This window comes from Babylonia areolata, chromosome 7, assembly GCF_041734735.1.
Source record: "Babylonia areolata isolate BAREFJ2019XMU chromosome 7, ASM4173473v1, whole genome shotgun sequence".
NCBI lineage: Eukaryota > Metazoa > Mollusca > Gastropoda > Neogastropoda > Buccinidae > Babylonia > Babylonia areolata.
In genome coordinates, this window is record NC_134882.1 from 22,139,765 (window position 1) to 22,162,914 (window position 23,150).

General features: G+C 44.5%; 1 protein-coding gene across 1 annotated transcript in view; it reads left to right on the top strand.

Moving 5' to 3' along the window:
- Positions 1-23,150, top strand: part of LOC143284193 (cholecystokinin receptor type A-like) — a 145,047-nt gene that overhangs the window by 114,853 nt on the left and 7,044 nt on the right. Inside the window, exon 2 of the mRNA XM_076590861.1 lies at positions 4,980-5,388. Coding sequence (XP_076446976.1) covers positions 4,980-5,388 — 409 coding nt within the window. The remainder of the gene's footprint in view (positions 1-4,979; positions 5,389-23,150) is intronic.

Genomic DNA, 23,150 nt, shown 5'->3' on the forward strand with positions numbered 1-23,150 from the left:
ATTACTGATTTTTTCGGGTGGGCGCTTTGGTGTGTGTGTGTGTGCGCGCGCGCGCGTGCATGAGTGTGTGTGTATACTTGAGTATTTGTGAAAGAGAGGGAGGGAGTAAGATGTTTGCACCGGTACATGAAGGGAACAGATCATACCTAATTGTTGTGGTTCTCCATGACTCAATCCTCTCTCTCCATCGCTTTGAACCTTTCCCGACCCCTTCACACCTAGTGGAGTGAGTGAGGACACTGGCAGTGATAAAGTGCCTCTCCCAATGACACTGCCAGTGATAAAGTGCCTCTCCCAATGACACTGCCAGTGATAAAGTGCCTCTCCCAATGACACTGCCAGTGATAAAGTGCCTCTCCCAAGGACACTGGCAGTGATAAAGTGCCCCTCCCAAGGACACTGCCAGTGATAAAGTGCCTCTCCCAATGACACTGCCAGTGATAAAGTGCCTCTCCCAATGACACTGCCAGTGATAAAGTGCCTCTCCCAATGACACTGGCAGTGATAAAGTGCCCCTCCCAAGGACACTGCCAGTGATAAAGTGCCTCTCCCAATGACACTGCCAGTGATAAAGTGCCTCTCCCAAGGACACTGCCAGTGATAAAGTGCCTCTCCCAATGACACTGGCAGTGATAAAGTGCCTCTCCCAAGGACACTGCCAGTGATAAAGTGCCTCTCCGAATGACACTGCCAGTGATAAAGTGCCTCTCCCAAGGACACTGGCAGTGATAAAGTGCCTCTCCCAAGGACACTGGCAGTGATAAAGTGCCTCTCCCAATGACACTGCCAGTGATAAAGTGCCTCTCCCAAGGACACTGGCAGTGATAAAGTGCCTTTCCCAATGACACTGGCAGTGATAAAGTGCCTCTCCCAATGACACTGGCAGTGATAAAGTGCCTCTCCCAATGACACTGCCAGTGATAAAGTGCCTCTCCCAAGGACACTGGCAGTGATAAAGTGCCTTTCCCGATGACACTGGCAGTGATAAAGTGCCTTTCCCAAGGACACTGCCAGTGATAAAGTGCCTCTCCCAAGGACACTGGCAGTGATAAAGTGCCTTTCCCAATGACACTGGCAGTGATAAAGTGCCTCTCCCAATGACACTGGCAGTGATAAAGTGCCTTTCCCAATGACACTGGCAGTGATAAAGTGCCTTTCCCAATGACACTGCCAGTGATAAAGTGCCTCTCCCAAGGTCACTGGCAGTGATAAAGTGCCTTTCCCAAGGACACTGGCAGTGATAAAGTGCCTCTCCCAAGGACACACCCTGTGGAAACGGGGCCTTGAACCCTGATCACTGGTGAAGAATGGATCAAAGTCCAACCAGTTCTGCCACGTGCAGCGGTATTTTATCGTCAGCATCATTGTCACTGGTTTTATAGTGCTGTGGAGGCCCCTTCATTCTTCAGTCTGCTGGTCTGCTGATCACGTGACTAACGCCTGAACAAGGTCCCTGGCTCCAATTGCTGCAAGAACCGCTCCCTCAGCTGAATTCTGAGTCATGATCTGGGGACTAGTCTTTCAGATAAGGGACTGCTTCTTCTCCTCCTCCTTCTTCTTCTTCTTCTTCTTCTTCTTTCTCTTCTTCTTCGTGGGCTGCAGCTCCCACGTTCACTCGTATGTACACGAGTGGGCTTTTAAGTGTATGACCGTTTTCACCCCCGCCATATAGGCAGCCATACTCCGTTTTCTGGAGTAGATAAGGGACTAAATGGAGGTCCTGTGCTGCACACTATGCACTCGGCGCACACAGAAAGAACCCATAGCAGCATAGATAGGTCAGCAGATAGAAAGTAAGCTGTATATGCGGTATGAAAAAAAAGGAAGAATTTATAGGTGCGGGACCTAACGACTGTGACGGGTTGTATCTAGAGAGGGCAGTCTGACGGGTTGTATCGAGAGAGGGCAGTCTGACGGGTTGATGAAGAGGCATTGACGTTGTACTAGAGAGGAGTCTAGGTGTACTAGGAGGCAGTCGACGGGTTGTATCGAGAGAGGCAGTCGACGGGTGTATCGAGTCTAAGAGGGCATCTGAGGGGTTGTATCTAGAGAGGGCAGTCTGACGGGTTGTATCTAGAGGGCAGTCTGACGGGTTGTATCGATAGAGAGGGCAGTCTGACGGGTTGTATCTGAGAGAGGGCAGTCTGACGGGTTGTATCGAGAAGGCATCTGACGGTTGTATCGAGAGAGGGCAGTCTGACGGGTTGTATCGAGTCGAGAGAGGGCAGTCTGACGGGTTGTATCGAGAGAGGGCAGTCTGACGGGTTGTATCGAGAGAGGGCAGTCTGACGGGTTGTATCGAGAGAGGGCAGTCTGACGGGTTGTATCGAGAGAGGGCAGTCTGACGGGTTGTATCGAGAGAGGGCAATCTGAATTTTAGTTCCTGGGTTCTGTTCCAACAGGGTAGTTGTTAAACAGAACGACGCAGTCTAACACATGCGATACGATGTGGTACGATACAGAGCAATGCAATGCAATGCATTACATCTGCGCAGCACAAGACACACAGCTAATGAAAACCTCAGCCTAAAAATGGTCAGCTAAATGAGCGTTAGCTAACTCCACGAGCAAGCATGGTTTTTTGTTGTTGTTGTTGTTTTGTTTGTTTTGTTTTGTTTTTTGTTGGTTTTATTTTTGTTTTTGTTTTGTTTTTGTTTGTTTTGTTTTTGGTTTTATTTCGGGAGGGGGGGGGGTATTTTGGGTTTTTTTTGTTTGTTTGTTTGTTTTCTAGATCCTCGTTTGTTTACAGCAGGGCTTCGTTCCGTTTAATTCTGTTCAACTGGAAAAAAGACGGGGGGGGTGGGGGGGGGGGGGAGTGAAGCAGACAAAAGGTGAGAGGGAAGAGTGCAAGGAGAATGTGTTTAAGAGGAGAAAAATGATGGAGGAGAAGAAGCTGACAAGGAGAAGCGGGGGATGAAGAGAAGAAAAGAGCAGAGACAGACTGGAACCAGCAGCAGAAGAGATGTGGATTTCTCAAACACAAACCTGACACTGATTTCTCTCTCTCTCTCTCTTACAAAGACTGCATGCAAAAAGCACGCGACAAATATTTATACTAGTTTTAATATTTCCTGCAATGCCGGTAAGCAAGACGCCGAGCCCTAGACCCCGTGATTAAGTATTGTGAATTCACTGTCCATATGGTCGTAATAGGCTTTTGGACATTTAACCTTGATGTGATAGTTACAATCTCCTGCAACGCTAGTTGGTAAGGTGCCAAGCCTTAGATACGGTGAATAATTATTGAGTTCATTGCCCATATAGGCTTTTGGACATTTCACCTAGATTTGATAGAATCTCCTGCAACGCTAGTTGGTAAGATGCCAAGCCTTAGATACGGCGAATAATTATAATGAAATCATTGCCCATATAGGCTTTGGACATTTCACCGAAATTTGATAGAATCTCCTGCAATGCTAGTTGGTAAGATGCCAAGCCTTAGATACGGCGAATAATTAGTATGAATTCACTGCCCATATAGGCTTTTGGACATTTCACCTAGATTTGACAGAATCTTCTACAATGCTAGTTGGTAAGGTAACAAGCCTTTGATACGGTGAATAATTAGTATGAATTCATTGCCCCTCCGGTCGTAAAACGCCATGGGACAATTGAATAGTTGATCTTTACTTACTTCTTTACTTGCTTTATCCGACTGCTTCTTCCGGTAAAGTACTACCTGGAGTTAAAGTTGGCCATTGATTGATTTGGATACTTAGATAGCGACTATCTTGTCAGAGACTCGAGCTTCAAGCTCTCATTATTAGTTCACTACCCTGTATGGCTGTTAAAGGCCATGTGACCTTATATTGATTGATGTGGATACTTAATGCAGCGCCTATCCTCAGAGACCAAGCGTCAACCTTTATCTATTATTAATTCGCTTCGCTGCCCCTAAGGCTGTAAGAAAACAACAAGAAGCCCATGCAAATTCTACGCGATTAACCCCCTTTCTGCCACTGACGAGTATGGTGATGTCGAACTGAATTTACAGCCAGAACGTGTCATCCGTCTTTAAGTGGGTTTCCTCCCCTGAGGCTGGCATTGTTTGTTACCGAAATCAATCACACCGCTTAAAATCACCTTCAAAATTCATGTCACGCTGTTCTCATTTTAGCAAAGTTGAATATTTCATGGGGTTAAACTTTAACCCGTTTTCTGTCCCTGGTTAACCCTTTTTCTCTTTCTTTCGTTCTTTCTTTCCAAGGGTGTCCCTTTTTTCTTTCCATTGTTAACCCTTTATCTGTTTCTTTTCCTGGTTAACCCCCTTTTCCTCTATTTCTTTCTTTCCATGCTTATCCCTTTTTCTGTTTATTCATTTCGTTGGATAGCCTTTTTTTTTCTTTTTCTTTCTTTCACTGGTTAACCATTTCCTCTTTCTTTCTGTCCCTGGTTAACCCTTTTTCTTCTTTGTTTCTTCCTGTCCCTGGTTAACCCTTTTTCTTCTTTGTTTCTTCCTGTCCCTGGTTAACCCTTTTTCCTCTTTCTTTTTTCCCTGGTTATCCATTTTTCTCTTTCTTTCTTCCTTTCTTTCTTTCTTTCAGTGGTTGACCTTTTTTCTTTTCATTTCTTTATTTCCCTGGTTAACCCTTTTTGTCTCTATTTCTTTTCCTAATTAATCCTTTTCTCTCTTTTTCCTCTGGTTATCCTTTATTTCTTTATGAAATAAACAAAACGGTCATACACGTAAAATGTTACATGTCTGTCTGAGTGTGTATGTGTGCTTGTCTGAAATCTGATTGAATGATACAGGAAACGAATGATCAGCGCCCAATGACAGCCGTCAGTCGGCTCTACCCAGGTAGGCAGCCTGTTGTGTAAATGATCCCCGTGTTTGGAAAGCACTTAGAGCTTTGTCTCCAGCCTATGAAGGCGCTGTATGTATCTATATCATTTATTGGTTATTTTCCTCCCCTGAGTAACCTTTTTTTTAAATATATCTTTCTTTCTTTCTGTCTGTTCTGTTTGTCCCCTGACAGCGGTGTCGGTGGGCGTCAGCTGCTTCACCCTGGTGGCCATCTCCCTGGAGCGGTACTTCGCCATCTGCCGGCCCCTGCACTCCCGGTCCTGGCAGACCCTGTCCCACGCCTACCGCTGCATCGCCGTCTGCTGGGTCCTGGCTGCCCTCCTCATGACGCCCGTCGCCGTCTTCCAGCGCCACCAGCGCCTCTCCTCGGCCAGCGGCGCCCACTCGTGCCGCGAGATCTGGCCGGACCCCCGGCTGGAGAAGGCCTACACCGTGCTGCTGGACCTGGCGCTACTCGTGCTGCCCGTGCTGCTCATGTCGCTGGCCTACGTCAGCGTGGTGCACGCGCTCATCTACGACGTGCGGTCCCCGTCCAGCATCATCAAGACCGGCGGGGTGGGGGAGCTGGGGGAGGGGGAGGTGTCCGCGACTGGGGCTGGGGAGTCCAATGGTGAGTCGGTGTGTGTGTGTGTGTGTGTGTGTGTGTGTGTGTGTGTGTGTGTGTGTGGCAATTAGAGTGTGATGTGATACGATGCGATGTGTAATTCAAACACGTGTAATGCAAGCAGTTACCACCTCTGCTTTCATGATGATCATAGTCGAACACGACTGCCTGTCATACAATGCAATACAGTATGACAGTCGTGTCCGATTATAACCATCAGAACAGCAGAGGAGGCAACTGCTTTCCGGACTATCTGGGACAGAATTTGATTATAGTGGAGAGTGTCTTGCCCAAGTCACACCCCCACTTTCTTTCGGCCAAGGGGGCTTTAGGACAGTCGGCGTTAGGATGGTTGACAAAGGCTGGGTTGTGGAAGACAAGGTGTGGCTGATTTGTTGTTGGCCGTGAAACGGGATGGCTCGATCAGCTGTACTTCTTCGCTGTCTCTGGTATGGGTTCATGTGATCCGGTTTGTGTGTGTGTGCAAACTGTTCATTGGCATCTCTGAAAACAAACATCTCTTGTCGTCTCAAGAGTGCTGTAGCCATTTGGAGAACATTCGTCTGTGATCTGTTGTCTCAAGAGTGCTGCAGCCATTTTGTGAACATTCGTCTGCGATCTGTTTGTGCCCTCTGATTGCCAGACACGGCCAGTCGCCCCACGACGCTACAGTCTGGGGACTGACACAGTTCAAGTCTATGTATTTGCATCGATACAAGGTAATCACGGGACCAGTCAGAAGTCCGAAGTATATCGCAGTGTTAAGGAAGGCTGACACATGATTTCACAGGTATTCATCAGAAGTCCTTTATATTTTGTGACGGAAAGTAAGTGCATGAAATATTGGTTCCGACTTCACGAAAATGGACGAAATCGTCTGATATCACTTCAAGTAGAAAGACGTTAAACTGAAGACGAACGAAATGGACGAAAGACAACTACCGAACAGTCTTGTATTGTGCATCTGAACCTGAAAGCCCGGAAATATTTTGATTTGGCATTTAAATTTGACTTATTTCTGTACAGCTTTGGATCGGCAGAAGACTGAGAAACTCTAGGGGATGGGAAAGTGGATGTTTCGTTTTTCAACAGAGATTTCAATGTGGATGTTCCGTTTTTCAACAGAGATTTCAATGTGGATGTTCCGTTTTTCAACAGAGATTTACCAATCGGCTTAAAGGGAGATTGGGATATGACTTTGGAGTCACTTGTATCTTTTTGAATATCTGCACAAATTTCAACCGACCAGGATGCGAGAGTCCCTCACACCGACCGGGAGTTTCCTCCCTTTCCAGTACTCTCCAGTAGACTTTGAGTGGTAGTCTACTGGGTGCTAGTGTTTCGGAAGAGACGATAAACCGAGGTCAGGTGTACAATATACACTCAGCGGATGTAAAAAAAAATAATAATAAAAAAAGCCCTCAGCAACAACAAAAAGCTGTCCCAGGCGAAATCCTGCTAAAAGAAAAAATCCACTTGTACAGTGAAATAAATAGACCAACACCTGCAGACAAAACAAAAAAAAACCCCAAAAAAAACCGACAGAAGGAAGAAGGGTGGCGCTACACTGTGGCGACGTGCTCTCAGCACTGGGGAGAACAGACCCAGTTCAACAAAGAAAACCCCGCTGTGCCAAATGTCGAATAAACTGCACTGCAGTCAGACAGAATGGCTCTGGTGGTATAAAGTCAGACTGATGACTGCCCAGGAAATCTTATCAACTTAATCAGTAAGATTTAATATATTGGTCATAATCTGATTTGGTCTAATTATCCCACCACACGTTCATTTTAAAGGGAGGCTGATGAGCCTAACAACTCCCTGCTAGAAAGGATTGCAACCAACAGCATGGTGACGACAGAATGATGTCAGCGAAATAGTGTACTGGCAGAAGGTGATCCGATTTGTACAGAACAGGCTTGGAGTTTCCGTCATATAATAATGCTCAACAGTGCCGTTTTAAAAGCCTCTTATCGTTTACGAAACTGAGAACTAACTATTAGTTTTCAACATTCCTGGGTGTGTATGCGTGCGTGGGGGAAGGGGGGGGGAGGGCAGAGGGGGAGGGGGGAGTAGAGAAGGGTGGGGGGGGGGTGTTCACAGTGCGCTTCCCGCACTGAGCATACTGTGTGTGTGTGTGTGTGTGTGTGTGTGTGTGTGTGTGTGTGTGTGACAGAGAGGGAGAGAGACAGAGACACAGAGAGAAAGAGATTGCGTGTTTAAGTGTGTATGCGTGTGCGTGCGTGCGCGAGTGAATGTGCGTGCGTGCGCGTGCGTGCGCGAGTGAATGTGCGTGCGTGCGCGAGTGAATGTGTGTGTGTGTGTGTGTGTGTGTGTGTGTGGGTGTGTGTGTGTGTGTGTGTGTGTGTGTGTGTGTGTGTGTGTCGCAGTAGGCGGGTGGAGTGGAGGGTGGTAGTATGGTGTGTCTGAGTGTGCACACACGGTGTGTGCGTCTTTACGTGCATTATGTATGTGTACACATACACACACACAAGCGCACACACACACATGCATACACACACAGACACAGACACAGACACAGACACAGACACACACACACACACACACACACACACACACACACACACACACACACACACACACACACTTACACTCACACTCACAATGCAAGGAAGGGTCTAAATTTCCTGAAAATAATTTGTGAACAGCACTGGGGACAAGATACCAAAGCGTTGATATCTCTCGCTACGTCCCTCGTACGTTCACGCTTGACATACGCTCAAGAAGTATTTTTCAGTGCTCCACTGCATTTGTTAAAGAAGCTGCAAAACATTTGTAAGGCTTATAAACTTTCTCTAGGTGTGCCCATTCTCACATCAAATTTAGGAACTTACAGAGAAGCAGGTGTTTTATCTCTTGATGAACAAAGGAAAGCTTCTGCCGCGAAATTCGTTATCAAATCTTCCGCATATGAAACATTTTCAAAAGAAGCAGCTAATTTGAGTTCACAAAAAGATTTTGCTAAAAGAGCTAAGACGATACAGTCTTTGAAATCCATTAATACATTTCCATCATATATCATTAGTGCCACGGAAACAAAAGACAAATTGCAAAAATACCTACTTTTTCACCAGTCCCTGAATGGGAGCAGTGTAAAGCTACCTTTGATATAGATTATACAGATCTATCCAAGAACCAGTCACCATTTCTGTTGAAACCTGAGGTACTCTCCCACATGGAAAAGCAATATTCAAATTATCTATAAAAAAAAAAATACACAGATGGATCTGTTCTAGAAAATGGCAATTCCTTCATTTAGAATAGAAAAAATATACTATATTAGTAGACAATATTCCATTTTCACAGCTGAACGTATAGCCATAATTATGGCCATAAATTATATTTCAGACATTCCAAAATCTGTATGTGATATTTTATTATGTGTAGACTCGAAGTCAGTATTACAAACTATAGAATCTCCAAATTCAAAGAAGCGAATTGAAATCACACACACACACACACACACACACACAGCCTATAAAGTGTTCCCTAAATCTTTGTCACGAACTGGTTTCGGATTTTAAAAAAACAACAAACAAACCAAAAAACGCGGTTTAGACACTGTGAACCTCTACATTTGATTGACAGGCGTGTTAAAGTGACACAGATTTCCCTAACATTTATTTTCACGCTCGGACAGTCATGTGGGGAAACAAAAACAAAAAACAAAAACAACCCAGCCCTCCCGCAGTGAAAGAGTGTTACAGATCAATGGAAAGAGACGTGTTCAGAGATCAATGGAAAGAGACGTGTTCAGAGATCAGTGGAAAGAGATGTGCTAAGAGATCAATGGAAAGAGAAGTGTTCAAGATCAATGGAAAGAGAAGTGCTAAGAGATCAGTGGAAAGAGAAGTGTTAAAGATCAATGGAAAGAGAAGTGTTCAGAGATCATTGGAAAGAGATGTGCTAAGAGATCAATGGAAAGAGAAGTGCTAAGATATCAATGGAAAGAGAAGTGTTAAAGATCAATGGAAAGAGAAGTGTTCAGAGATCATTGGAAAGAGATGTGCTAAGAGATCAATGGAAAGAGAAGTGCTAAGATATCAATGGAAAGAGAAGTGTTAAAGATCAATGGAAAGAGAAGTGTTCAGAGATCATTGGAAAAAGATGTGCTAAAAGATCAATGGAAAGAGACGTGCTAAGAGATCAATGGGAAGAGAAGTGTTAAAGATCAATGGAAAGAGAAGTGTTCAGATATCAATGGAAAGAGAAGCGTTCAGAGATCATTGGAAAGAGATGTGCTAAAAGATCAATGGAAAGAGAAGTGTTAGAGATCAATGGAAAGAGAAGTGTTCAGAGATCATTGGAAAGAGATGTGCTAAGAGATAAATGGAAAAAGAAGTGCTAAGAGATCAATGGAAAGAGAAGTGTTCAGAGATCATTGGAAAGAGATGTGCTAAAAGATCAATGGAAAGAGACGTGCCAAGAGATCAATGGGAAGAGAAGTGTTAAAGATCAATGGAAAGAGAAGTGTTCAGATATCAATGGAAAGAAAAGTGCTAAAAGATCAATGAAAAGAGAAGTGTTAAAGATCAATGGAAAGAGAAGTGTTCAGAGATCATTGGAAACAGATGTGCTAAGAGATCAATGGAAAGAGAAGTGCTAAGATATCAATGGAAAGAGAAGTGTTAAAGATCAATGGAAAGAGAAGTGTTCAGAGATCATTGGAAAAAGATGTGCTAAAAGATCAATGGAAAGAGACGTGCTAAGAGATCAATGGGAAGAGAAGTGTTAAAGATCAATGGAAAGAGAAGTGTTCAGATATCAATGGAAAGAGAAGCGTTCAGAGATCATTGGAAAGAGATGTGCTAAAAGATCAATGGAAAGAGAAGTGTTAGAGATCAATGGAAAGAGAAGTGTTCAGAGATCATTGGAAAGAGATGTGCTAAGAGATAAATGGAAAAAGAAGTGCTAAGAGATCAATGGAAAGAGAAGTGTTCAGAGATCATTGGAAAGAGATGTGCTAAAAGATCAATGGAAAGAGACGTGCCAAGAGATCAATGGGAAGAGAAGTGTTAAAGATCAATGGAAAGAGAAGTGTTCAGATATCAATGGAAAGAAAAGTGCTAAAAGATCAATGAAAAGAGAAGTGTTAAAGATCAATGGAAAGAGAAGTGTTCAGAGATCATTGGAAACAGATGTGCTAAAAGATCAATGGAAAGAGACGTGCTAAGAGATCAGTGGGAAGAGAAGTGTTAGAGATCAATAAGTGTTAGAGATCAATGGGAAGAAAAGTGTTAGATCAATGGGAAGAGATGTGCTAAGAGATAAATGGAAAGAGAAGTGTTCAGAGATCATTGGAAAGAGACGTGCTAAGAGATCAATGGTAGAAGAAGTGTTATGCTAAGAGATAAATGGAAAGAGAAGTATTAGAGATCAATGGAAAGAAATGTCTAAGAGATCAGTGGAAAGAGAAGTGTTAGAGATCAATGGAAAGAGAAGTGTTGGGGATCAATGGAAATAGAAGTGTTAGAGATCAATCGCAGTAAAAGTTTGGCCTGGCTTATTTCGCTCTTTTTGAAAGCAACAGATGAAAGCGGCCTTTCATGTTTGAAGGGCAAAAGCTGGTTATTTGTGTGTGTGTGTGTGTGTGTGTGTGTTGTGTGTGTGTACGTGTGTGTGTGTGTGTGTTGTGTATGTGTGTTGTGTGTGTGTACGTGTGTGTGTGTGTGTGTGTGTGTGTGTGTACGCGCGCGCGCTTTCTCTCTATCTCTCTTTGATGCGTACTTATAGTGCTTACGTGTGTTTTTGCTTCACTGGAGCATGTGTGAGAGTTAGGGGCTTGTCTAAGTGTGCGTAGGCCGGGTAGAGTTGGCACAGAGAGACAGAGAGAGAGAGAGTGTGTGTGTGTTTATGCAAGCTGTGATTGCGAAGGACGAAGAGCCTGAGTATCAGCCCGGACAATCAGTGACCACCCACGCGCACACTAACACTGATGACCCCTGTCCGCCTGCATCGCTCGTGCAAAGGAAATAACGTAATGTGCTGGTCTGAAAACCGGTAGTTGCTTTCGGCTGTCTCTGCCTCCCTCCCCCCCCCCCCCCCCCCCCCTCTCTCTCTCTCTCTCTCTCTCTCTCTCTCTCACACACACACACACACACACACACACACACACACAGGCCTACAACATTCCTTCACGGCTTTTCACTACAATCTTATTTGTTGTTGTTGTTGTTTTGGATATAACTGCCAAATTACACCAGCAGTAGGATTTTTTTTTTTTTTTAATACGGAAAAGCCGATCTTTGATAATAATCTGGTCGTCTACATTTCAGCAGTGTGTGTGTGTGTGTGTGTGTGCGTGTGTGTGTGTGTGTTAGTGTGTGTTGTGTGTGTGTGTGTGTGTGTGTGTGTGTGTGTGTGTGTGTGTGTGTGTGTTAGTGTGTGTTGTGTGTGTGTGTGTGTGTGTGTGAGTGAGTGTGCAGTTTATTGCAGCAGGGTGAAGAAGAAGATGACACCCAGCAATGTGCTTGTGGTTGACCTCAAATCCCCGTGATACAGAACCTGACCATATTCATCCTCTGCATTCGTCGACTGCAACTCCCACCTTCGCTCATCAGTATACATATACGGGTGGGCTTTTACGTGTATGACCGTTTTTACCCCGCCATGTAGGCAGCGATACTCCGTTTTCGGTGGTGTGCATGCTGGGTATGTTCTTGTTTCCGTAACGCACCCAACGTTGACTTGAATCTGATTTTCTGCGTGCGTGCAGCACACAAGCAGCGGGTGACGGCACTATAGCAGGTCAGCACATATCGGGTGACGGCACTATAGCAGGTCAGCACATATCGGGTGACGGCACTATAGCAGGTCAGCACATATCGGGTGACGGCACTATAGCAGGTCAGCACATATCGGGTGACGGCACTATAGCAGGTCAGCACATATCGGGTGACGGCACTATAGCAGGTCAGCACATATCGCTGACCTGGAAGATGGGGACCCCCCTCCCCCAACACCCCGCCTTGATAAACACCCACAAACACACGGCCAACACTCAAATCTTGCTTCCCCAGATGTTGTCCACTCCTGTCGAAACAAACAGTCATGATAGCGAAAGAAAGTAGGAGAGAGGGAGAGAAGAAAAAAGGGACCAGATATCTTTAATGGTACATCATTCATGAACCTTTGAACGTGCAGGAGAAAACGCACAAGAAAGTTGGGAAAAAGGACATCAGAGGCCCCACAAAAATCAATAAAAATAACAAACAACCCAAAGGAGGTTGGGAAAAACGGAAGAAAGAAAGAAAGAAAGGAATAAAGAAAAATAAGAACAAAAAAGAAACAAAAAAGTGAGTAGATCCCCCCTTCCTCAAAAATAGATGAATGAATAGATAATTGAATAAATAGATAAATATATAAGTACATAAATAGGAAGCGGTGAAAAAGGAAGGTAAGGGGCCCCACAAAGAAGGGGAACATAGGAGCAACCCACAAAACAACAACAAAATAACAACAACAGACATCAACAAACAAAGCAGCGTTGTAATTGTAATGGCCCTCACTGCCAGTGACGATAAAGGTCGGGCTCTGTCCATGGAGACCCGGAATCAAGCAGCAAGCTGCAATGAAATCAGCTCAGCGGTTCGCCCTGATAGGCTATCCACGGGGACACGCACGCATGAGCTGACACGCATGCACGCACCCCCCCCCCCCCCCCACCCCCCCCCCCCACCCCCCCTTCTCTCTCTCTCTCTCTCTCTCTCTTTCTCTCTCTCTCTAACACACACACACACACACACACACACACACACACACACACAGTGCTTGATAGCGTTCTATCTTTATTTGTGTGTATATTTTCACTTTCAGAAGAACTCGGAAAAACAAAACAAAGAAAACCAACAAACATTCTGCGAAAGTAAAAAATATTTTAAAATTAAAAAAAAAAAAAAAAAGAAGAGTCACTTTATCACTGATATTTCATTGTCATCGTCTTTGGTCAGATTGACAAAGGGTGACAACAATGTTCGGGTGAGAGAGAGAGAGAGAGAGAGAGAGAATCAGTGGAGTCTGACTGTCAGCATTTCTGAGGATTCCCGTATCGCGTCATTGTGTAAGCAGTGATCAAAGTGTTGATGAACAGAGAGTTGATTTTGTTTGCTTTTTTATTTTTATTCACTGACCGTATAACTGATTAATGAATGACATTATTAAGGCACTTCAGATCACCACCAACACTCTATGAATGACATTATTAAGGCACTTTAGATCATAACCCACACTTTATGAATAAGATTATTAATGCACTTCGGATCACCACCAACACTTAATGAATAACATTATTAATGCACCTCAGATCACCACCAACATTATTAAGGCACTTCAGATCAACACCAACACTTTATGAATGACATTATTAAGGCACTTCAGATCACTACCAACACTTTATGAATGACATTATTTAGGCACTTTAGATCACCACCAACACTTTATGAATGACATTATTAAGGCACTTTAGATCACCACGCACACTTTATAAATGACATTATTAAGGCACTTCAGATCACCACCAACACTTTATGAACGACATTATTAAGGCACTTCAGATCACCACCAACACTTTATGAATGACATTAAGGCACTTCAGATCACCACCAACACTATGAATGACATTATTAATGCACTTCAGATCACTACCAACACTTTATGAATGACATTATGAAGGCACTTCAGATCACCACCAACACTTTATGAATGACATTATTAAGGCACTTCAGATCACCACCAACACTTTATGAATGACATTATTAAGGCACTTCAGATCACCACCAACACTTTATGAATGACATTATTAAGGCACTTCAGATCACCACCAACATTATTTAGGCACTTCAGATCACCACCAACACTTTATGAATGACATTATTAAGGCACTTCAGATCACCACCAACACTTTATGAATGACAATATTTAGGCACTTTAGAATACTACGAACACATTATGAATGACATTATTAAGGCACTTTAGATCACCACGAACACTTTATAAATGACATTATTAAGGCACTTTAGATCACCACCAACACTCTATGAATGACATTATTAAGGCACTTCAGATCATCACCAACACTTTATGAATGACATTATTAAGGCACTTCAGATCATCACCAACACTTTATGAATGACATTATTAAGGCACTTCAGATTACCACCAACACTTTATGAATGACATTATTAAGGCACTTCAGATCACCAACACTTTATGAATGACATTATTAAGGCACTTCAGATCACCAACACTTTATGAATGACATTATTAAGGCACTACAGACAACCAACACTTTATGAATGACATTATTAAGGCACTTCAGATCACCACCAACACTTTATGAATGACATTATTAAGGCACTTCACATCACCACCAGCACTTTATGAATGACATTATTAAGGCACTTCAGATCATCACCAACACTTTATGAATGACATCATTCAGGCACTTCAGATCACCACCAACACTTTATGAATGACATTATTAAGGCACTTCAGATCATCACCAACACTTTATGAATGACATTATTAAGGCACTTTAGATCACCAACACTTTGTGAATGACATTATCAAGGCACTTCAGATCACCACCAACACTTTATGAATGACATTATTAAGGCACTTTAGATCATCACCAACACTTTATGAATGACATTATTAAGGCACTTTAGATCACCAACACTTTGTGAATGACATTATTAAGGCACTTCAGATCACCAACACTTTGTGAATGACATTATTAAGGCACTTTAGATCTCTACCACCACTTCAACTGTTTGAAAGATATGTCACTTAGGTTGGACACGTTCTCTTACGCTTTGGAAAATGATAAATCAATAAGAAACGTTTATTGAGGAAATTACCATGTTCTTTCGACTCACCTTCCACCAAGACTAGAGGCCTGCATTACGCACATAAAAAAAATGAAGTACAAAGACAGAAATGAGCAAAGAAAAGAGAAAGGATTATTTCTAAAGGTCTACACAAATATAGGTTAGATTCATTGCGTAATTTTTCTGCCAACAAACGATTGCAGAGTGGTGTACATGAAAGTGATGACAAATTAGAGTATATTGAGATATTAGGAAACTATTGTTTTTTCTTCTTCTTCTTCTTCTTCTTCTTCTTCTCCTTTCCCTTTTTCTCCCCTTCCTTCTCTCTGCCTTTTCTTCCACTTTTTCTTCGTTCTTTCTTTCTTTCCTAACCGCCATATTGTCGTGTCCATGGTAACGAAAGAACTAAACATCATTCTTTGTAACTAAGTGTCATGAAATAAACAGAGTCGTCTACGAGCTCTCCATGTGTTGACGCAAAAATTCGCAAATATCCATCGCTCTGATTCCACAGACTGATAGACGTAATGATTATATATCTTTATGCTGCGTTGCTGTTACCAGATATAGGAAGTTTTCTGACACTAGGTCTATATTTTTTTATACAGTCATGGGCGTTAAATAATTAAAAACAATAAAATGAATAAATGAAACATTGCACACTTTAGTCAACTCCATGAAATCAAAGTACTTTGTGCTCCCGTCTCACATTGTTGTTGCGTGCATGCATTATAAGGGGTCAACCCGCTATTGCCGCAACCCGCTATTGCCGCGGCCCGTTGTTGCCGCAACCCGCTATTGCCGCGGCCCGTTGTTGCCGCAACCCGCTATTGCCGCGGCCCGTTGTTGCCGCAACCCGCTATTGCCGCGGCCCGTTGTTGCCGCAACGATTTTGGATTTCACATTGAAATCTTGAACCTTGACCTTGACCTTGCTACAGCAGTTTGAATAAGGTATGGTATTTTGCCGTGACAGAAAATTTAAAGGGCTATAACTCGCAATCGACTCGACCGATTGATATCAAATTTCACTAAAGGTTGATAGGTTCTGTCTATAGAAATCAAAACATTTTACATTGAACAAAGTTCAAGGTCACATTTTTCTAAAAATATAAATATGAAAAATTCATTAATGTACATAATGAAATTTAAAAAAAAACATTAAAAAAAGACCAACAAAAAGAAAAAAAGGGCTTCGGCAACAACTGGCCGCGGCAATAGCGGGCCGCGGCAATAGCGGGTTGTAGCCTATAAGGTAACACCTCCTGGAATATTTCCAGGGTCTTTATTCATCAGCTGATCCTACACATTGTTTCTCACTATATCCTACCATGGATTCTTTTGCAGGTCAAACTCGTTGTATCTAATACCGTTTTGTTCGTATCATTCCTTGCTGAAATAAAGTGTTTGTTTAAAATTAAAAAAAGAAGAAGAAACGATTAAGATATGTAAAATCTTTTGTAGATCAAACTCATGAATGTCCTATAGTTTTCTTCACAAATTCATTATAAATATATAATACCATTTTCTTCATGTCATTCCTTTATAGAATAAAGTATTTGTGAAAAAAAAGATTGAAATAAATAAAATCTTTTGTAGATCAAACTCATGAATGTCTTTTAGTCTTGTACACAATTTTCCTTGCCAGAATAAAAACTAGTAATTGACAGCAGCCCTCATGTCGTGTCAGCCAGACTGAGATCTGAACTCCCGGTGAGAAGAGCAAAAAACAGTCATCGACATTTTGCTACCAGACTTGCTAACAATATCCACATAACAATATGCACATAACAATATGCACATAACAATATCCACATCATAACAATATCCACATAACAATATCCACATCATAACAATATGCACATAACAATATGCACATAACAGGTAAAGGCTGAACGATAGGTCAGGGCTCAGTCTTTCTTTTCTTTTCTTTCGTCGAGAATGTTTGAAATCAATGTTAGGAACTGAGAGGGGGAAGGAGAGAGATAGGACACACACACACACACACACACTCACACGCACGCACGCACACACATACGCACGCACGCACGCACACACACGCGCACACACACGCACGCACGCACGCACACACACACAGACATGCACGTACGCACATATCCTTTCCCCCTCTCCCAAGCACTCTGATCTCCACGCGCATTCAAACATGCATACCCACTTCACACGCATACCCACTTCACACACCCACCCACTTCACACGCATACCCACTTCACACACACTTCACACGCATACCCACTTCACGCACATACCCACTTCACACACACACACACTTCACACACATACCCACTTCACACACATACCTACTTCACACACACACCCACTTCACACACATACCCACTTCACACACACACCCACTTCACGCACATACCCACTTCACACACACACACACTTCACGCACATACCCACTTCACACACATACCCACTTCACACACACACCCACTTCACGCACATACCCACTTCACACGCATACCCACTTCACACACACACCCACTTCACGCACATACCCACTTCACGCACATACCTACTTCACACACACACCCACTTCACACACATACCCACTTCACACACACACCCACTTCACGCACATACCCACTTCACGCACATACCCACTTCACACGCATACCCACTTCACACACACACACACACACACACGCGCGCGCGCGCGCGCGCGCGCGCGCAGAGAGAGAGAGAGAATTTCAGCAGCACTGCATGACTCAGTTCCCGAAGTGTTGTGCTTTGCCAACACATTTTATTTTCAGTTGTCATTGACTTCGCGTTTCTGCTAAGAGCGGCTTGCATGATTCCGGTTTTTAAGTGCGTGAGTGAGATTAGTAGGGAGAGAGAGAGAGTATAAGCTCGAACGCTATTTCCTTGTCCTAGCAGTACTGTTTGCCTTTCAGAGCACGAAGTTAAACATTTGCGCACAAAACATTATATCATGGCAATAAATGAATTCTTTGAAGGCATTTCAACAGGTAATACCCGCTTGGAAATATTGTTCACATATTTTGCTTGTAAATGAGCTTGCATATTATGTAACTGGATTTACCCATCCATGTTCGTTTTGTCGTTAAAAAAGTGAGAGCTGTATGATCAAAGGTTTCTCCATTAGTCTTTTGTGAAGGACTATGACTCTCAAACTAGGAGGCAAGATTACAGTGGCAATCCTTGGGGGCCAGATGTCCTTTGGGAACCATCCCACTGCCAACTGTCCTGAAACCGTCTTGTCCGAGAGAGTGGAGATGTAACTTGGGCAAGACACTCTCCACCATAATCAAATTCTAGCCCAGATAGTTGGGACAGCAGTTACCTCCTATGCTGTTCTGATGGTCATTGTCGGACATGACTATTATACAACTCAACATGGAACCCGCGAAGAGATGAAAAACGTCTGAATCGGAATGAGGCATGTAATACAATTCTTCTTCTGTCACTTCAGTGCATATACATTAATATTTGCTTTAAGATGTGTTCAATATGAATATTTGTTTAACATATACCGTGAGTTCAGTAGCTATGAATGAAATCCTGTTTTGCCTGGAACCGAGTTACATGAATATTTGTTTAACATATACCGTGAGTTCAGTAGCTATGAGTGAAATCCTGCTTTGCCGGGAACCGAGTTACATGAATATTTGTTTAACATATACCGTGAGTTTAGTAGCTATGAGTGAAACCCTGGCTCAGACTCCATTCCAGCTGAGGTCTACAAAGAAGGTGGTATGGCGCTGACTGAGAAGCTTCATCAGCTGTTCCAGCTCATCTGGCAGCATGAGGCAGTTCCACAGGACTTCAAAGACGCTTCCATCATACACCTGTAAAAGCGCAAAGGAAATCGTCAGGCCTGTGACAACCATCGTGGAATATCCCTGCTGTCCGTCGCAGGCAAGACTCTGGCCAGAGTGCTACTCAACCGTCTCATAGCGCACCTTGAGCAAGGTCTCCTACCAGAGAGCCAGTGTGGCTTCCGGAAAGAACGCGGGACTATCGACATGGTGTTTGCTGCCAGGCAGCTCCAGGAGAAGTGTCAGGAACAAAACGCTGACTTTTACTCCACCTATGTCGATCTGACCAAGGCCTTCGATACTGTTAGCAGAGATGGCCTTTGGAGAATCATGGCGAAGTACGGATGTCCCAGAAAGTTCATCACCATCATACGGCAGCTACACGATGGGATGCTGGCCCGAATCCAAGACAACGGAGAGACTTCAGAACCGTTCCCTGTCTCCAACGGAGTCAAGCAAGGGTGTGTTCTTGCCCCCACCCTGTTCAGTCTCATGTTTAGAGCCATGCTGACAGATGCCTTCAGAGACGCTGACATAGGCATTGGCATCAGGTACCGCACAGATGGCTCACTCTTTAACCTCAGGAGGCTTCAAGCAAAAACCAAGGCGAGGACAGACACCGTCAACGACTTCCTGTTTGCTGATGACTGCGCTCTCAATGCTGCCTCCAAAGCTGACATGCAACACAGTGTCGACAAGTTTTCTGCTGCCTGTGACAACTTTGGCCTCACAATCAGCACAACTAAGACTGAGGTGATGCACCAGCCAGCTCCAGGAAAGCCTTACGTTGAACCAAACATCTTCATCAACGGGCAACGACTGAACGCGGTGGACAAGTTCGCATACCTGGGCAGTACACTCTCTCGCACAGTTGTCATCGACGACGAGGTGAATGCCAGACTCGCCAAAGCCAGCGCTGCCTTCGGCAGACTCCATAAGAACATTTGGAACAGGAGAGGCATCACCCTGGAGACGAAGCTCAAAGTATACAAGGCCATAGTTCTCACCACCTGCTCTATGGATGTGAATCATGGACGGTCTACAAACGCCACGCCAAAAAGCTGAACCACTTCCACACCACCAGCCTCAGAAAACTTCTCGGCATAAAGTGGCAAGAGAAGATCCCTGACACAGAGGTGCTCACTCGTGCAAACTTGCCCAGCATCTACACCATCTTGATGCAGGCCCAGCTGCGCTGGGCAGGCCATGTAGTTCGCATGACAGACCACCGGCTCCCCAAGAAACTGCTGTGCGGCAAGCTCCAACATGGCAAGTGCTCCCTTGGAGGCCAAAAGAAGCGCTTCAAAGACACTCTGAAAGCTTCTCTGAACGCCTTCAACATCAGCCATGACACATGGGAGCTAAATGCAATGGACAGACCAAAGTGGCGTTCAGCTGTCCACAAAGGCGCTAAATCCTGTGAGGCCAACAGAATCGCTGCAGCAGAGCAACGCAGACAGGTCAGGAAAAGCAGTGCCATCAAGTCCCCGACAGCCGCCACCATCCCCTGTCCACACTGCGTCAGAACCTTCCGGGCGCGGATTGGCCTGACCAGTCATCTGCGCACCCACAGAGCCCAACCCACCCACCCCCAGGATGACTAGATGGTCCTCGTCGATCCCGACGGACGAACCACATGAGTGAAATCCTGTTTTGCCGGGAACCGAGTTACATGAATATTTGTTTAACATATACCGTGAGTTCAGTAGCTATGAGTGAAATCCTGTTTTACTGGGAACCGAGTTACATGAATATTTGTTTAACATATACCGTGAGTTCAGTAGCTATGAGTGAAATCCTGCTTTGCCGGGAGCCGAGTTACATGAATATTTGTTTAACATTTTCCGTGAGTTCAGTAGCTATGAGTGAAATCCTGTTTTGCCGGGAACCGAGTTACATGAATATTTGTTTAACAGTTTCCGTGAGTTCAGTAGCTATGAGTGAAATCCTGTTTTGCCGGGAACAGAGTTACATGAATATTTGTTTAACATTTTCCGTGAGTTCAGTAGCTATGAGTGAAATCCTGTTTTGCCGGGAACCGAGAAACATGAATATTTGTTTAACATTTTCCGTGAGTTCAGTAGCTATGAGTGAAATCCTGTTTTGCTGGGAACCGAGTTCCATTCACCGCGTTCACCCCTACGGGTTTCTCAACCGCTGGGATGCCTCAGTCCTCGATAAAGACTTAATGAAAGCCAACTGACAGCTTGACACACGCTGTGCTGTGTCGGATGTTGCTTCCCTTCTTCTAAGTGCCGTTGCAGAGTCGGTTAGGCGTCGGACTTCCGGCCCAGTGCTTCCCACTGGTCAGGGTTCGACTCCCCGTTTTGGCATGGTGAATCTAAGTAACAGCGCATTTGCCAAGGACATGACATGTTACATCCTTGGGGAAGATGCTTCGATTTTCTCACTCCACCCAGGTATGAATGGGTGTCTGAATTCGGTCAAGGAAGGCTCAAAGTGGTGGAAGGAGAGGATTGGGCCCCGCCTTCCTATGCCGAGACTTAGACACAGTGCATGTGAATTCAATGGCCGTTTTTGGCTATGAGGACCTTTAACTAACTGGGTGCACAATCACCACTGGGGCACGAAAATGATAGTCATGTCCGACTATGACCATCAGCAGAGGAGGCGATTGCTGTCCTATCAATCTGGGTTAGAATCTGATTAATAGTGGAGAGTGTCTTGCCCAAGTTACACCCCCACTCTCTCGGCCAAGAGGGTTTTAGGACGGTCGGCGTTAGGATGGTTCCCAAAGGCCAACTAGCCCCCCACCCCCACCCCCGCCCCCCTCACCACCACCCACACCACACCCCACCCCACCCCCGGGCCCCCAAGGCTGCAGCACTAAGAGTTGGGGCAAACCCTTACGTGAGCAGACCTGGATCAAAATTCCTGCTGACATGTGGATCATAACCAGTTCACCAGAGATAACAACGGTTACGTGTGACCGCAGAGATGCTGAATGCAGCCTTCCCGAAAGGTCAGACCCTCATCATCAGCTTGTTAATCAGTTTTCCCGAGGAGGCAGTGTCAGAGTCAGGTCAGAGATTCTCCTCAGCTGTTGGTCAGCATGTAACCCAGTGCCACCTGCCGCGTGTGGGCGGCGTAACCCCGACAAGAAATCCCCATTTGGAAAGGGATGGGCTCCACCAGACCTGACCTGCCAAAGACACGCCCCATCATGAAGGAAATAATTTAGGTCTGCACGCTCAGCTACACTGGGTCTGTTCACAAGGCTGGCTGTGCTGTCTGTTCCCAAGGCTGTCTGTTCTCAAGGCTGGCTGTTCACAAGGCTGTCACTAGGGTGTCTGTTCACATGGCTGGGTGTTCACAAGGCTGTCTGTTCACATGGCCGGCTGTTCTCAAGGCTGGCTGTTCACAAGGCTGGCTGTTCACAAAGCTGTCTGTTCATAAGGCTGTCTCAAGGCTGTCTGTTCACAGGTTGGCTGTTCACAAGGCTGTCTGTTCACAAAGCTGTCTGTCCATAAGGCTGTTTCAAGGCTGTCTGTTCGCAATGCTGTCTGTTCACAAAGCTGTCTGTTCATAAGGCTGTCTCAAAGCTGTTCACAAGGCTGGCTGTTCACAAAGCTGTCTCGAGGCTGGCTGTTCACAAGGCTGTCTGTTCACAAGGCTGGCTGTTCACAAGGCTGTCTGTTGACGGACTTACTGAAGTGGAAGCCCGTGTGTCTGCTGCGTAACCTCTTCCCTGTGCCCTGAAGTTGGATGACACAGACACTGGGGGGGGGATAGTGTCACGTGATGACTGAAGGCACAGTCACCCGTCAGTGTGTGGAAAGCGGGGAGAGAGACTTGGGAATGGACGGACACAACCTACACTCTGTGATTATCAATACTGACCAGGGAAATTTAACACTCCTTTACGAACAGACAGTGCGTGAGTCAAAGTCGATTTAAAAAAATTCAAGATGGCAAATTAACTTTTTTTTCTTTTCTTTTTACATCATAAAAAAGAAGAAGAATAGATCACTATATACATAAATAGATAATTACAAGATTAATGTGAAAATGAAAAACACAGAAGCACTTTTGTCTCACATACACGTGTTGTGTGTGTGTGTGTGTGT